Source organism: Chelonia mydas, chromosome 5, assembly GCF_015237465.2.
Source record: "Chelonia mydas isolate rCheMyd1 chromosome 5, rCheMyd1.pri.v2, whole genome shotgun sequence".
NCBI lineage: Eukaryota > Metazoa > Chordata > Testudines > Cheloniidae > Chelonia > Chelonia mydas.
The window spans coordinates 125,142,798-125,160,396 of NC_051245.2; the positions used below are offsets into that span (position 1 = coordinate 125,142,798).

Here is a 17,599-nt window from a genome sequence, read left to right on the forward strand (position 1 = left end):
CCTAGGGTTTTATATGCTTTGCAGTTTACTAGAGTATCTAGATTAACCTTGAGCTTCATTTAAGCCAAAAACAGTAAATCCTTTTGAGGAGTTCCTACATAATCCTTGATGATCTTAAACATTTAGGGAAGAAACTACTAAAATAACCCAGAAAGCAACCAAAAATTAGATCAACACTTTGAAGGCAAATTTACCTCTGGTTAATGAGCCAAAGCTCTCTGGAGTGGCATTTTATAGCTACTCTAAGACCTTTTTCTATCTTTCAACCAGGGAGGAAATAGACAATCAGTATCTGTCAATCATTAACAATTAAAACAAAATAAGGATTTCGGCAGGTTTGGTTTTTTGATTTAACATTTGTCAATTGTGTCCAACAGAACGTTGGACTCCAATATGACCCCTCACAGCGACGTTAACAGATGAGGAGCAAGTCTGATACCATGTACAGCGTGGCAAATATATCCATACACACAAATACAGGAAGAGTCCAAAGCACCTAAAATAACCTCCTCCATCCAACAGAAGTCACTTTATTTGCTAATGAATAGACTGCCATGTATTTGACAAAAACATTTTACCAATTTAAGGAGTTTTGTAGTTAGTGTAACGTTTTGTTCAGTGCTAGTGTTGGATTCAAGCAAAAAAAAAAAAAGTGGTATACATTTCAGGGGGAAGATACATTATAGAACTATATAAGGGGAATGTTCTGGTTTATGCAGTATTGTATAGTACTGTTGTATTGTACTAGCTAGTCCTTTAGGTTCTTGGGAAAAAATGGACAAACTTTCAGCCTGACAGAATTTTAGTTAGCTTTTTTGCTTTTATTCACAAGCATATAATATTAATTGGCAAAACACTGAATACAAGCTTCACTATCATAAAATCAAAACATTAAGCAATAATCCCAAAAGGCTTATTCAGACAAAAACTAGCCACCAATAGTACAAAAATTACACAGCAACACAAAGCATAAAAAAAATGTAAACTTTCAAATGAAACTAAGTCAAAAATATGATTTTATACTGTGATAGTTTCAGTATCTTTATTTTACCACATATTGAGGATAAAGGCTTAGTGGTTGCACTGGCTTATTGTCCCTTAACCCTAAATTAATCTTGTTCCAGAAAAAAAAGTTTTCTTTTGTCCAGTTAAATCATTTGGATGTTCAGGATTATATTAAACCAATGTTGTAAATCATAAGAACTTCTGCAGGCATGCTGCTAAGTTACTCTGCTCCTGTGAATAATCCCACTGGACTGAAATAGAACCATCCATGTGAGTAAAGTTACAAGGTCAGCATTTGCAGTATTGGACATTTACGCCCCAATCCTACAATCTGCTCTGGGGCAGGCCACATTGACTTCAACTGGATTCTGCGAGGGCATAAGGATCTGCCAGGTGGATCAGATTGCAGGACTGGATATTAAGTTTGTACATGAGCAAATTCAAACTCAATAATATAAAATAAAAATAAAAAAGTGGGCTTACCATGAGGAGCAAGTTTCCAGAAAATCTGTACCTAATCTCCGCTTTCATCAAAACGCAGTTCAAAGTTAAATTATGCACCTTAAAATAAGCGTTCTCTCTGCACCTGGTACCTAAGGAAATGTTAAGTGAACCTCTCCGTTATAGTTAAGCATAGTTAAGTTATGCAAAAATTCTAGCCTATATGGGATTTTTTCTTTTCTTTAACTTTGAAGCAGAGGAACAAATGAGTAGGTTGCTTTAAAACTTCCAGTGAAGCATCTGAACTGAAGTGATTACCTGAGGAAATACAGAAAGTGGATTTTTCTGTAGAGTACAGTTTACGCTGTCTGCATTAAATGCATTTCTTAAGTACTGATTACAATATAAATTTATCAAAGATTCATCTGTTGATGTAAAAACTGGTTGGCTTTTTCCTATTACATTTATCTCAATGGTAAGATTCTCCTAAGACTAATTATGCTGTTACGAAGACAATAGAGCCAGATAAGCTTTCAAAGGCTCATAGCCTATTGGAAAAAATAGCACCATCATAGTTGTAGTCTGATATTTCATATGGTCCCATATCCCCAGAGGTTATAGTGTTGTGTATAGTATTGCACAACCAATAAAAAATAAATATTCCCAGGTTAGATGGTACACAAAGATACCAGACATAACAATGGCACAAAAACAATTTCGGATAGGCTGCAAGTCTTGCAGATTGCTTCCACAATTCACATTAAGGTTTCTTGCCAGATCATTTATTTTAAAATATTGCTGACAGGTAGTTCTTGCACTTACACACAATTTTAAAACCCCAAACTTCACTTCAAAATAAAAATAAAAAAAAAATAAAAAATGAAAATTAAAAAAACCAAACAAAAACCCATTTGAATGTACATTTTAAAAATCCCACCTACATTCCTTCTCAATTTAGCGGTAAGTAGATGCTACATTTACAATTTAAACATATGCCTTATAAATGCATGTTTCAAACCTATTGCACAAAAGCATAAGTAATGCTCTTTATCCATACAAAAACATCAAATAAAAACTACTCAAACTCAAAGTAAAAGGAAGAAGCTTGTAAAAACATCTCACAATTTCATTTTATATGCCCGTAAATAAAGCTGGACCATAGAAACCAAAATACTTGGATGGTAAAATAAGATAGAAGGCTTAAAATAGAATAAATAATTTTATAAAGTTAATTTTTTTTAAAACCCCCAAATCTTATTTAAATTCAATATTATATATTCTATCTGAATTCTCTATTTTAAATGAAAACTATATCTAGTGAGACTATGAGCCTGGGTAATTAGTCTCATTGCTGCTGAGGATAATGCAACAAGATACTTGTACTGCAATTATTTACCAGCGTAAGCAGTTGTGAAAACTACTTCACAGTAACTCCATCTTCACTAAAACCAAAATAAACTGAACATGACCAAGCAGGACCAAGAGATATCTAAGCTGAGCCTGACTTTCAGACCTTAAACAATACTTAAAAAAATCAATAGTTATTTTTCCCCAATATAGTTTTGACATTAAATCAACTGTCTCTTAAGCTTCACAGAAGTAAAACAGAACTTTCAGAAATAGAATCCTTAAGGTCTCACACTGACTGTTGAATTTAATTGTATGCTACTCTTTCTACAAAGTTAAAATGAAACCAAATGGTGCAGCAAACCCCTCTGGGAAATAGTTTCTGTAGTGAAGCTATTCTGACATGATGCAATTTAGAAAAATAGGTATTTTTACCACTGAGGTTTTATCAGGTTAATACATTTAAAAAAAGCAGAGTTACACACAATTATGAGCTATAACCAGCTGTTGGTGTCAATACAGGCTTCAGATTTACGTATCTATACAGATATCAACAGATATTTAAATATATTGATATAGCACCATAGCAAATTCAAGTGATTCCAAAGATAGCTACAAACTTACAAATATATGTTCTGTACTGTAGATTGCTACAGTGAGAGTTAAAACTGAATGGCAGAGGGTTTTTTGAATTTGCACGTTCATCTGTTTAATTGCTCCTCAGTTTAATTACACAGGAAAATATTCAAATTCTGATGTACTTCAATGGCACTACAGTAACGTCTGGTTTTACAAAATGCTGCTGCAGTGCATGTTTTGAGGTAGACACATCATGTATATATATTTATTAAACCCTTAGATGCAAATTAATCAGATTGATTAGGATAGGGTCATTTGGTTGAAGTTCTCTGACGCACCCCACAATGCGGACAACTGATTAACAGTTCCACAAAGTCCTGGTAAATCAACGGACTTATAGGGTCACGTCGCCTAGGTTCATTTTGTGAAAAGCTCACAAAGGGCCAGTTGCTAGAACTAAACTACTGAAGTCTCTCCTTTCCTCTTCTGACACTTCTATTTTTTCGTCATGTTATACATAGATAAAAGCTGAACTGCAGGTAGGTGCATATAGGAACAGAAAAATCAAACCAAAGCCAAACTCTATTCCCCACACCCTCCAAGGCCTAGATGTGAAGTTGTCCTGCCTAGCCCAATGAGCCCTCAGTACATTTACATCTCTCCTGCCCTAGATTTGCAGAGATGGCACTCCTACTAGTCCAGTAGATTCCCTTGTTTCTCCATTTGCACCCATTCTGATTTCCGCCTCATTCATCTCTACGATTATGAATAAAAATAAAAGAACGCAGCTTTATAACGCTGTTTTGAAATATATACAGGTGAGATTGTGTTCCCTCTCACAAGTGTGGCAGTAGGAAAACTAAGAGAGGAGTCAAATGGAGGACCGGCAGGCTCCAGGCAAGTACGTGTAAGGAGGCACACAGGAACATGCTGTTTTGGGGAGGCGGTGGATTTCTTTCAGACCCAGGAGAAAAGCGAATGTACATGTTTGGATAAGCCAGTATTTCTCAGCATTTACTTCCTGATGTTAAATCTAATTTTAAATAATGATTTCTTGCAGGGCAGAGGAGCACAACTGGATGGAGTAGGGTGGTGCCAACAGGCATAATGCTTATGTTAGCCAGTGAGATTTGCCTTATGGAGGAATAAAAGGGTTTAATAATATGTATACAAAACTGGTTTTCAGCTGACAGGGGAACTTTCCCTCCTGAGCATTTAAAAAGAAAGTAATAACCTCCAGCTGCCAGTGTGTCATACTGCACACCCTCTTTTCAGTATCTTACAATCCCCCATGCCAGTCAAACATTTTAACATTTCATATTTTTATTATGTTATACAGTATATCGCCTGCAGAAATCACTTTCAACCAATATTAACAGTTTTTTTAAGTCACCTATTTTTAAAAGCCTTTCAAGGTTTTTTTTTTTTTTTAGTTAACACCCCTCTAAGCATTATCTGAGCGCGGACTTGATGACATACATAGTGTCCTGCATCTCTCGAGGCTGAACACAAAATCTAGATTAATAGATTTAAGGCCAGAAGGTACTGCTGCGATCTAGTCTGACCTCCAAGATAGCTAATGATGACACTAAAGAAAACAATGGCTTTTTAAGGAAACCATTAAAGGAAATCTAGAACTGGTCAGTAATTAACAACTGAATTTTTAAACCAGTGAAATGGAAACTTGTGTAATGTTTCTATGGGGTGTTTCTCAAAATAAAAATGCTTTAACCACTAGTTACAAATTTAGCGAAAAAACATTCTCCGTGAAGAAAAAATAAATTTCTGCAAGCCCTTACTGTATAAGACAAGTCTACCTTAAAATTCACAAATTTAGCACTTGGAGTACTCTTGTGTTATGATCGGATGCAATTTATGTCACAGCAAAATATTGGGCCATGTTAAAAAAGTAAACTCATTTTCATTAGCCTCATCAAAACATGCAGAGGATGCCAAAACATTAATGAAATATAAAATGAGATCAAGCACTGTGTGAAACTCATGAAGTTTTCAGATGCCTAGTTTTTTAGGAAGTTTTTAATGCAGCATAAATATCACCAGTCTCTATAATCATAAGGTACGTTCAATGCTCTTCAAAGGGCTCAATGAAAGCCAAAGTAACTGAGCCATACTATGTCAGACGGAACACCTTGCAGAATATCTCAAAATAAGCTTTAGAAGTTTCAAAAGATGGAAAGTAACTAAAGGTAATTTTGGTGTCAAAGACAACCTTTAAACCCCTACAACATTTTAACTTATTTTTGTGGAACTGCAGCAAAGAGATGAATGAAGTTGAGCTACATGGAACTGTGAAGTGTTTTCAGGATCTGTAAACTTAGTGCTGGTAGTGTCCTCTTGTGATTTATTTCTTTCGTACAAAAAAAGTATAAATATTTTCTGTCCAGAAATCTGGGCAACACATCTCCAGAAGAAATATTCAGAAGGTTGGTTGGCTGTGAGAGCACTATAGTCTTCCAAAACAATTCTGCTGGTTCGTGTCACATGTGAGTTAAGTGATGCACTAAGAAGGTGCCTGATGATAGTCTCTGCAAAAAACGCTGTCCAGAAGGACAATAAAGGTCTCTTACAGCAAGTCCATTTTGGGTCTGTAATGTAGCAGGAGAGGTGCTTTCTGCAAGATAAAATAATGAGCTAATTTAAAAAGCAAAAGCAAAATGAATCCTCCTATGTGATAGGTAATCAACTCATCAAAATATGTTATCGATTAATATTTTAAGGCCAGAAGGGACTGACCATGTATCATCTAGTCTGACTTTATGTATAACAGATCACAGAATTTCACCCAGTTAGCTGTATACTGAGCCTAACTAGAACATCCAGTGTGTTTTGAAGAGAAGAGATGGAGAATCCACCACTTACCTTTGTAGTTTGTTCTAAAGGTTAACTACCTTCACTGCTAAAAATGTGTCTTATTTCTAATTTGAATGTGTCTGACCAACTTCCAGCCACTAGTTCTTGTTATGTCATTCTCTGCTAGCTTAGAAAGCCCTTTAGTACTCAGCAGTTTCTACCCATGAAGGTACTTTTACACTATAAGCAAGTTACCTCTCAATATTATTTCTGATAAGCTAAACAGATTGAGTTCTAAGTCTCACCATCAGGTATTTTTTCCAACCTACAGACCATTTTAATAGCTTTTCTCTTCACCCTCTCCAATTTTTCAACACTGATGCCACATATGGAAGTAAAATCACTTTCCTATTCCAGTTCATTACTCCCCTGTTTATATGGTCAAGGATCACATCCACAGTATCGTACTTGGAGCACACACTGAGCTGCTTGTCCACCACTACGACCCCATAATCATTTTCAGAGTCATTGCAGCCTAAGATACAGTCCCCCATTCTGTAAGTATGGCCTGCATTCCTTCTTCCTAGATGTGTCATTTTGCTTTTGGAAAATATAATTTGTTTGAATGGGCCCAGCTTAGTAAGCGATCCAGATCGCTCTGTATGACTGCTCTGGCCTCATCTTTATTTACTACCTGGCCAATCTGTGTCATCTGCAAATTTTATCAGCAATAATTTTATATTCACTTTCAGATCTTTGATAAAAATACCAAACAGCATAGGTCTAGTACTGATCACTGGGGGACCCCACTAAAAACATCCCACTCAATGATTATTCCCTTTGGACCATTACTTTGAGATCTGTCAGTCAACTAATCTATTTAAGGTATGTTTTGTTGATATTGTATAGTTCGAATTTTTAAAACCAGAATGCTGTGTAGTACTAAGTTGAACCTCTTACAAAAGTGTAAGAATATTACATCTACGCAACTACCTTTATTAACCAAATTTGTAATTGTCAAAAAACAAAATCAGGCTTAAGACATTTTCCATAAAACCATGTTGGCTAGCATTAATTATTTTCCCATCCTTCAATTCTATATTGTTTGAATCCTGTATCAGCTTCTCCGTTATTTTGCCTGGGATTGATGTCAGCTATTTACCCACGTCATCCTGCTTGCCCTTTGTTAATGTTTTGCCCATATGCATAGTTTCAGGCGAGAAGGGAACATGAGATCTTTTAGTCTGACCTCCTGCATACCACAGGCCATTAGTTTTCGTCTTTTTCTATTAAGGCTGAAGACTTTAAGTTAGACCAAAGCATTCCAGACCTCAGGAAACTAAACTATTGTGTGCCACAGGGAGAGAACATGAGAGACCAAGGTGCCACCAATGCCCAAAGCCCCTGCAATGGCAGGGAATGGATCTGGTGGAGTCATGCCCAGATGATCCCAGCAGGCAAACCACATCCCATGCTGCAGAGGAAGGCCAAAAAAACCCCGAAGTCCCAGCCAATCTGACTTAGGGGAATATTCCTTCCCATCCCCAAATCTAGCAATCAGTGTGACCCTGAGTATGTGAGCAAGACACCAGCTGGGCACTGAGAAAGAGGATTGTTGGAACCACCTCAGAGCGATGGCCAACCCCACCAAGTGTCCCATCTCCAGTTGTGGAGAAACTCTTCTCATCTCCCGGAATTTCCCCATTATTCCAAGGGCTCCTAGGTGCTATGGTAATATAAATAATAAACAGCACCAGCAACCCAGAGATGTCCTGAACCAACCCTCTTAGGGCTCTTGGGTGCACACTATCTGGGCCTGCTGGATGACCTTTGGTAAGTCACTTCATTTCCATGTGCCTCAGTTTTCCCATCTGTAAAATGGGGACAATGTTTCTTATCTGCTTTGTAAAACACTGAGATCTACTGATAAAAAGTACTATATAAGAGCTAATTATTATCATCATCATCCCTAGCATCCTTAATGCCCTCAATTCCCAATGGACCGAAAAGTAGTTCATCATCGTCACGTAACACAAGTATATCATCTTGCTTCTTTCCAAATACAGAACTATACATTGATCGCTTTTACCTTTTCTGCATTATTAACATTTGCACCATCTCCATATAGTAAAGAGCCTATACCACTGTTAGAATTTCTCTTTTTCCTGATTTATCTGAAAAACCTACTGTCCTTAGCCTCGCCAGCCATGGATTTTTTTCCTGTTGTCTTTAGTTTTCCCTCTCCAATTTTCTACACTTCATAATTTCTAATTTATATTGATAGCTATCTACTTCCCCCTTTTTCCCCAGTTGTTATATATTGTTCTTTATTTCGAGCTGTTGCCCTCACTTTGCCCCTAAACCAGGATGGACTTTTAACCAATTTTTTAGCCAGTTTTAAAGTTACTGCAGGTATAAAACTGTGTACGATAGATACTTTATGAACTCTGTTCTATAACCAGGTTAATGACTTAATTTTCATTCTAAATATGAGTGAATTTATGAAAAAGCAGTTGTGTCGTACCTTAAATCTCCATCTAGTGACAACTACAAATTTGAGCGTATGGTCCTTGCCAAGAATTTCTTCATTGCATAATATATCCAGCTGATTGAAAAGGGAGAGAGACTTAAATTCATTAAGAGACACATAGAACACACTTCTGTGACAAGACAATGCAGATGGATAAAAGTCATGTTAAACATGTCCAAAATCAACTGAAGACAATGGAAAAATCCTAATGCTTCCCACACTGTGTGAAATAAAACTTTCAGTCCTAATGGAGAGAGCACCTAGGTCTGTTCTCTGATTTCTGGATGTTGAAAGACATCCTCAACCCATGAAAGTCCACCATGGGAATGTTTCTTAATGTAGACCCTAACTTTTTGATCCACTGACTCTTTATGTGATATTGACACCTTCCCCTAACTCCAAACCATCATCGGGACTTAAAAAACCTGTACAAACTTTACTTCCTTCCAAGTCTCATGTGAAGACAGCTTATCCTGTTTGACATGCTATGAAAACTGTTTAGCATCATATGTATGCAATGTTGTTGGTCCTAGGACATTAGAAAGACAAGGTGGGTGAGGGAATATCTTTTATTGAACCAACTTCTGTTGGTGAGAGAGATGAGCTTTTACCTTGAAGTGGCTTTCACCTTGAATGGACCCTTGAAATGTGTGTTAACTACTCACGCTAAACAATCTGTTCCACATTGTACTCAGAGTGACACAGCTAAATACATTTCCCAGACCTGAAGAAGAGCTCTGTGTGAGGTCAAAAGCTTGTCTCCCTCACCAACAGAAGTTGGTCCAATAAAAGATATTCCCTCACCCGCCTTGTCTCTCTAGGCATCATATGGCAGATGACAACCAGGGTTGGAAGCTGTATTTTTAATGGTTGGTCTCTTCCACACAGGGACTACGTTTTATATAAATTAACATTGGCTACAGTACCTTTTTGCAGATTTGAAAACTAACATCTTAGTAAAAAGGTGTAAGAACTAGTAAGAGTCTCTGTGATAATTTAAGTGTGCAATTACTTCAGTCCTTAAGTCTATTCTTCACTTGGTACAGGAATGCAACTTCCCTTTGTGAGAACTCCATGCGACCACACAGGGGAAAAGACCACTTATAAATACAATTAAGAGCCAATAAAATTAAGCATGTTCCTTCCTTCACACTACCCAAATAAGTTTTTTAATTGGTGATCGTAACAAGAGTACAGGTGGTCTTCTCTTGTTATATACATGAACAAGTGAAGCTGTTTCAGTTGACAATTTCTATTTTAAGTAAAAGTAGCCTTCACAATAATTTTGAATAGAGGTAGGTAGATAGATTACACACTGGGGGGTGCAAGGAGTGGGTGACTTCTGAGCCAGGTGACAGTGGCTGTGGTCAGGTAGGAAGGGGAAGGGTTCAGAGTCTGAAAGGCTGGCTGTTTTTGTAGGTTGTATTCTGAGCATGGGAGAGGATGTTTCAGAGCTGTGGAGAGGTTAGGTAGGAAGAGGAGAGAGGTGTGCATAAGTGGGGACAGGGGTATTTCTGAGCAGGAAGGAGGTTCTGAGCTGGGAAACAGACAAGGAGTTGGCAGGGCTGAATACCAAGGCAACACTCAATTGGGAATGAGGCCATGAATGAACTGGTGGTATGTTCTTTGGGCTAGGACATGGTAGAGTAAGTACTAGGTTGTGCGAGGAGAGGATGGGACTGTTTATATGGCTGCTGCCCTTCATAATAATGTGCCCTAGTTTTACAATCTGAAATGGAGGAGATCAGAGGGAAGATGACGACCCCCTTTTTCTTCCTACTTCTTCATTCACCTCTCTTTCCCCCCCACCAAATGGCTTCCCAGTGACCCACAGTCTCCTAGTTTTTCCACTTTGGAAGCATGATCAACCTGCAAGGAAACGTAGGCGCATGACCAGCAGTCCCCCCAGTTTATGTTGGATACATGCTGACCCTATACTTTGGGTGAAATTCATCCTTGTGCATAAGAGCAACGCAACGGCTATGGACCACTTAAGCTATATGGCTTAAAAAAGACTTCAGTGGTGGATAGGCCTGGCACTGGCCTTATGCACTGGGGTGAAATTCTCCATTTTCACTTACACACATGATCATATAAACATTAACACTAGTGGAAGCCTATGCCAAAGCTTACCTTAATGACAATGATTTAAAACTGGATGTGGAAAAAGGTGTTAAAGTATTAGACAAGCCATGTGGCTTATATTACTAGCCCAAGTACCAACAAGGGCTGAAACCCAAGGGGATTAAGTTGGGGAAGGAAGGAGGTAAGTGCTTTAACATTCATATTTTGCCTTTATATTTTTATAAAAAGGCTACAGATTTGCCTTGATCCAGCTCAGATGAAAAAGCTATTTTAGTCCTACTACAATAATCACATTTTACCTTAAAGTGGTTTGTTCAGTTCTCTCTAAGAACAAGATTACAAGGAAAAGCTTTGCTTTTAAAAAATGAGCTTCATACACTTGCTACAAGCTTTTTATTTACAGTGCGATTTTCTCTTATGTTAAAATATTACCTCATTAAAAGAAGAAAGATTAAGTTTTTTGGCAATGAACTTCTTCAGATGTAAGACTGTTGCTTGTGCTGAGCAGCGGATCCATTTTCGTTTCAATCCACGCAATTTGCTGCTATTGCATTCCAAGCAGATGCTCACCTTTAGGGAAAAGCAAACATAGTCCTGAGTTGGTTAATAGGATTTCCTGCAATCCTGATTATGCATTCTATAGGCAGCCTTCATTGGTTTAACAAAATAAGGTCAAAACTTAAAAGTTAAGCACCTTTGAAGTCAAATGTTCACCGTCACCTTACTTAAAGCAAACGAGTTGTCTATAACTTGTGAGCTTACAGTTACACTTCATTTACCTCTTAAATGTCTGGACAGAAGTTGGCAGCCGCTAACCTGTTCATTTTAGAGGTCATTCTGACTAACTCAGGAGTAGTCAAGGTCAAACCACAAACCAAAGGTGTAAACACTAACAAGTGTACAATAAAAAGAAAAGGAGTACTTGTAGCACCTTAGAGACTAACAAATTTATTTGAGCGTAAGCTTTCGTGAGCTACAGCTCACTTCATCGGATGCATTCAGTGGAAAATACAGTGGGGAGATTTATATACACAGAGAACATGAAACAATGGGTGTTACCATACACACTGTAATGAGAGCGATCACTTAAGGTGAGCTATTACCAGCAGGGGGGGAAAGGGGGTGGGGAGAACCTTTTGTAGTGATAATCAAGGTGGGCCATTTCCAGTAGTTGACAAGAACTCTGAGGGGGGGGGGGGGGGGGCAGGAAATAAACATTGGGAAATAGTTTTACTTTGTGTAATGACCCATCCCAGCCTAAGTTAATTGTGTCCACTTTGCAAATTAATTACAATTCAGCAGTCTCTTGTTGGAGTCTGGTTTTGAAGTTTTTTTTTGTTGTAATATTGCGACTTTTAGGTCTGTAATCGAGTGACCAAAGAGATTGAAGTGTTCTCCAACTGGTTTTTGAATGTTCTAATTCTTGACATCTGATTTGTGTCCATTTATTCTTTTACATAGAGACTGTCCAGTTTGACCAATGTACATGGCAGAGGGGCATTGCTGGCACATGATGGCATATATCACATTGGTAGATGTGCAAGTGAACGAGCCTCTGATAGTGTGGCTGATGTGATTAGGCCCTATGATGGTGTCCCCTGAACAGATATGTGGACACAGTTGGCAACGGGCTTTGTTGCAAGGATAGATTCCTGGGTTAGTGGTTCTGTTGCGTGGTTGCTGGTGAGTATTTGCTTCAGGTTGGGGGGCTGTCTGTAAGCAAGGACTGGCCTGTCTCCCAAGATCTGTGAGAGTGATGGGTCGTTGTCCTTCAGGATAGGCTGTAGATCCTTGATGATGCGTTGGAGAGGTTTTAGTTGAGGGCTGAAGGTGATGGCTAGTGGCGTTCTGTTATTTTCTTTGTTGGGCCTGTCCTGTAGTAGGTGACTTCTGGGTACTCTTCTGGCTCTGTCAATCTGTTTCTTCACTTCTGCAGGTGGGTATTGTAGTTGTAAGAATGCTTGATAGAGATCTTGTAGGTGTTTGTCTCTGTCTGAGGGGTTGGAGCAAATGCGGTTGTATCGTACAGCTTGGCTGTAGACAATGGATCATGTGGTGTGGTCTGGATGAAAGCTGGAGGCATGTAGGTAGGAATAGTGGTCAGTAGGTTTCCGGTATAGGGTGGGGTTTATGTGACCATCGCTTATTAGCACCGTAGTGTCCTGGAAGTGATCTCTTGTGTGGACTGGTCCAGGCTGAGGTTGATGGTGCAATGGAAATTGTTGAAATCATGGTGGAATTCCTCAGGGGCTTCTTTTCCATGGGTCCAGATGATGAAGATGTCATCAATGTAGCGCAAGTAGAGTAGGGGCATTAGGGGACGAGAGTTGAGGAAGCGTTGTTCTAAGTCAGCCATAAAAATGTTGGTATACTGTGGGGCCATGCGGGTACCCATAAGAGTGCCACTGATTTGAAGGTATACATTGTCCCCAAATGTGAAATAGTTATGAGTGAGGACAAAGTCACAAAGTTCAGCCACCAGGTTTGCCGTGACATTATCAGGGATACTGTTCCTGACGGCTTGTAGTCCATCTTTGTGTGGAATGTTGGTGTATAGGGCTTCTACATCCATAGTGGCCAGGATGGCGTTTTCAGGAAGATCACCAATGCATCGTAGTTTCCTCAGGAAGTCAGTGGTATCGCAAAGATAGCTAGGAGTGCTGGTAGCATAGGGCCTGAGGAGGGAGTCTACATAGCCAGACAATCCTGCTGTCAGGGTGCCAATGCCTGAGATGATGGGGCATCCAGGATTTCCAGGTTTTATGGATCTTGGGTAGCAGACAGAATACCCCAGGTCGGGGTTCCAGGGGTGTGTCTGTGCGGATTTGTTCTTGTGCTTTTTCAGGGAGTTTCTTGAGCAAATGATGTAGTTTCTTTTGGTAACCCTCAGTGGGATCAGAGGGTAATGACTTGTAGAAAGTGGTGTTGGAGAGCTGCCTAGCAGCCTCTTGTCAACATGAATAGGTCGGAATATGAACGACAGCACCTCCTTTGTCAACCTTTTTGATTATGATGTCAGAGCTGTTTCCGAGGCTGTGGATGGCATTGTTTTCTGCACGACTGAGGTTATGGGGCAAGTGATGCTGCTTTTCCACAATTTCAGCCCGTGCACGTCGACAGAAGCACTCTATATAGAAGTCCAGTCTGTTGTTTCGACCTTCAGGAGGAGTCCACCCAGAATCCTTCTTTTTGTAGTCTTGGTAGGAAGGTCTCTTTGGGTTAGTATGTTGTTCAGAGGTGTGTTGTTCAGAGGTCGAAAATAGGATTCTAGGTCACCACACAACTGTATCATGTTTGTGGGGGTGGAGGGGCAGAAGGAGAGGCCCCGAGACAGGACAGCTGCTTCTGCTGGGCTAAGAGTATAGTTGGATAGATTAACAATATTGCTGGGTGGGTTAAGGGAACCACTGTTGTGGCCCCTTGTGGCATGTAGTAGTTTAGATAGTTTAGTGTCCTTTTTCTTTTGTAGAGAAGCAAAGTGTGTGTTGTAAATGGCTTGTCTAGTTTTTGTAAAGTCCAGCCATGAGGAAGTGTGTGTGGAAGGTTGGTTTTTGATGAGAATATCCAGTTTTGAGAGCTCATTCTTAATCTTTCCCTGTTTGCTGTAGAGGATGTTGATCACGTGGTTCCGCAGTTTCTTTGAGAGTGTGTGGCACAAGCTGTCAGCATAGTCTGTGTGGTATGTACAGTGTGAAAACCACCTTCACTTTTTCAATGACTGTTTAGAGTGTCATCTTTACATAATTTTAAAGGCCATGTTAACATACATTCAGATTATATGCATGTTTTAAAAAGGATCATCAACTTGAAAGTTATTTTGTCTGAGATTTAAAGGTGTTACAAGAAAACAGGTAAAAATTTTTCAGAAAGAAGCTAGTAAAACACCAAAAGATTTTTACTCAAATTACTGATAGGCTAGGCTATGATTTTTTCATGGAAATTTTAATAAAGGTCATGACAGAGGTGCGGGAAAAAAGGCTTATGTCACAGAAATGGGGGAAAGCAGATGACCCATGGGGATGTGAGGTGGCTTGGACAGCAAGCTCTCTCCACACTCCCCCCAGTGGCAGCTCCTCTCCCACAAGGCTAAGCCGAGTTTTTTGGTCCGGGCACCCTGTCACCATCCACACGGGGTGGAAACACCAAACCTGAGTGGTCCTGCAACCACGTGGGCCAGATTGCAATATTTGGAAGGGAAGGACGGGTTGACTAACTTTATTCAAATTTACAATTACCATGAACACTGACAGCTGTCCCAAAATCATAGCCTTACTAACAGGTACTCAACCGTAACAAGGTACTTTTATATTACCGTTTAATTTTTAACTAATCCTAACCTAAGACTGTGAAGAACACTGCACTGTGGGAAGCATGAAAAGCAGAACAGAGGGCAATCTTCATGACTTCCAGGAGCAGAGAAGGTTTTGCCATAGGTGGTGCATGGCAACAGAGCCCCACTTAGCAAAGTGCCATCAGCCCCCCCAAAATCTTAGTGGTTTGTCACCAAACCCCACCACCTTAGGCACCTCATCAGGGTCCCCATCCCAAATGAGTAGGGCCTTACCAAATTCACGGCCATGAAAAATGCATCACAGACCATGGAATCTGGTCTCCCGCCATGAAATCTGGTCTTGTGTGCTTTTACCCTATACTATACAGATTTCACAGGGGAGATCAGCGTTTCTCAAATTGGGGGTCCCAAAAGGGAGTTGCAAGAAGGATCACAGGGTTATTGGGGGGGGTGGAGGGGGAAGAAATCGCAGTATTGCCACCCTTATTTCTGCACCGCCTTCAGAGCTGGGTGGCCGGAGAGTGACGGCTGTTGGCCAGGTTCCCAGTTCTGAAGGCAGCGCCCCGCCAGCAGCAGCGCAGAAGTATGGGTGGCAACACCATACCGTGCCTCCCTTACTTCTGTGCTGCTGCTGACGGCAGCTCTGCCTTCAGAGCCGGGCTCCCGGCCAGCAGCCACCGCTCTCCAGTTGCCCAGCTCTGAAGGCAGCGTTGCTGTTGGGTAAGAGTAGCAGTACCACAAAGACACACTCCCACACAACCCCACCCCCCCTCCACACACACACACACACACCCCTTCCTCCTTTTTGGGACAGGACTCCTAAAATTACAACACCTTGAAATTTCAGATTTAAATAGCTGAAAACATGAAATTTACTATTTTTAAAATCCTACGACCATGAAATTGACCAAAATGGACCATGAATTTGGTAGGGCCCTACAAATGACCCTTAGGCGCCACATATTCCTGCATGAAGTTATTAATGCTCACCGGGGGCTGGCAAAGCTTACCGAGGTTCACGGCGTTGAGCCCTACATGAATCTCCTAAGGCTTGCAGGGGAGTTGGCTGTGGGTCACAAGAGGTACAGTGTCCCCTCACACAATCCTGAGCCACTGTATTAGGAAGGGGAAAATCCCCCTAAAATTCTCCCACAAAGCCCTCTTGCAACCTCCAAACTTTAGGTATGCAGGAGAGGGTAACTCTCCATCTCCTCACTGGGCTTTGCACAGGAGAACTGACGAACAGGCAACCCCTCCCTTTTTGCTTTCTTTTGCCTCCCCAGGCCTGTCTCCGGAACTTGCAGCAAGTCAAAGCAAGCTCAGCAGCTCCTGACATTCTATTCTGAAGCTCCTGTTTAATGTGTTAATAACCTTAAAATTAGACTAACCAACTAGCATCTCTTGTTTACACACCCACACGCATGCAAGCACTGGAAGTGTGGAGATCCTTTGCTCGGAACGCTCCTGGCCACATGATAAAAGTATAGTTACAGACTGCTCCCACTTTGGACTTTATGGACTCCCACTTTGCCCAGTAAAAAGCACTTAAATCCCCACCCAGCAGGGGTAGACATGGAAAAGGTGTATAATCAGCTCCTACTAGCATCCTTCCAACCCTTCATAGCTTGGGAAAACACAAATGGGACTTGCAGTGTGCCACGAAGTGGATTAATGAGAGCAGCTTCAGACAGGGAGCGAGTATCCCAAACCTAAAGGAGCCTTCAGAAAATGCTTTGCCAGCGGCCCTGTATCTGGGTGGCATCCCCACTGATCGCAATGTGGCAGGATGGCACAGGGAGAGAGGTCATCTTTCAGAAAAGTAGGTCCCAGGCCATTTATGCCTTTATAGGTAAAAGGCCAACACCTTCAATTGTAGCCAGTACTTGGGGGATGGGAAACCAGTGTAGATTTAAAAGCATGGTTTCCTATGCTATATTGGGGGGACAGGGGAGGGAGGGGGAATGGATGGATTCCATAACAGATGAGTTAGTTTATTCTTCACTTTTTTTTAACCGAAGAGTGGTTTAAGCTGTAGTGCGGTTAACAAATACAATCTCCTGGCCATACGAAAAGGTGAAAAAACTGACCTACTTTACTAGCAGATGACAGTCCAGACAGACTGATAAAATGCACACCTGCCCCACAAACGGCAACTGAACACCCTCAGCAGAGGTGGTATCTCTGCCATTTTTTCCTGTTTTTTCCCAATCAACATCACAACTCCAACTTCTATGGATTTTGCCTCAGCCATCTGGCTCTCATCCAAACAGCAGGCTAGGCAATCAATTGCTTTGCCTAGGTAAGGGGCTATGGAGCTGGTCCTATGACAGCTATTTTGGTCCTGATCTGGAGTATAAAAAGATGCCATTAGTTCTCTTCCTTCCTTGCTGTTTTTGCTACAAAGTAGCAAAAAAAAATCATCATCTGTATTAAATATCTTTTAAGGTGTTAGATAAAGTTCTAGATTTAAATTACTTTGCATTTTTAGAGAGTAATTTTCTCAGCCACAG

The 17,599-nt window shown here is 40.4% G+C and overlaps 1 protein-coding gene across 12 annotated transcripts in view; it reads right to left on the minus strand.

The window, feature by feature from the left end:
• Positions 1 to 800: 800 nt before the first annotated feature.
• Positions 801 to 17,599, minus strand: part of PCGF3 (polycomb group ring finger 3) — a 110,802-nt gene continuing 94,003 nt past the window's right edge. For all 12 annotated transcript variants that reach the window (XM_043546306.1, XM_043546301.1, XM_043546308.1 and 9 more), the window contains 3 exons: positions 11,231 to 11,368; positions 8,708 to 8,788; positions 801 to 6,004 (listed from right to left, as the gene is read on the minus strand). In XM_043546306.1, coding sequence (XP_043402241.1) covers positions 5,957 to 6,004; positions 8,708 to 8,788; positions 11,231 to 11,368 — 267 coding nt within the window. In that variant the 3' untranslated portion in view covers positions 801 to 5,956. The remainder of the gene's footprint in view (positions 6,005 to 8,707; positions 8,789 to 11,230; positions 11,369 to 17,599) is intronic.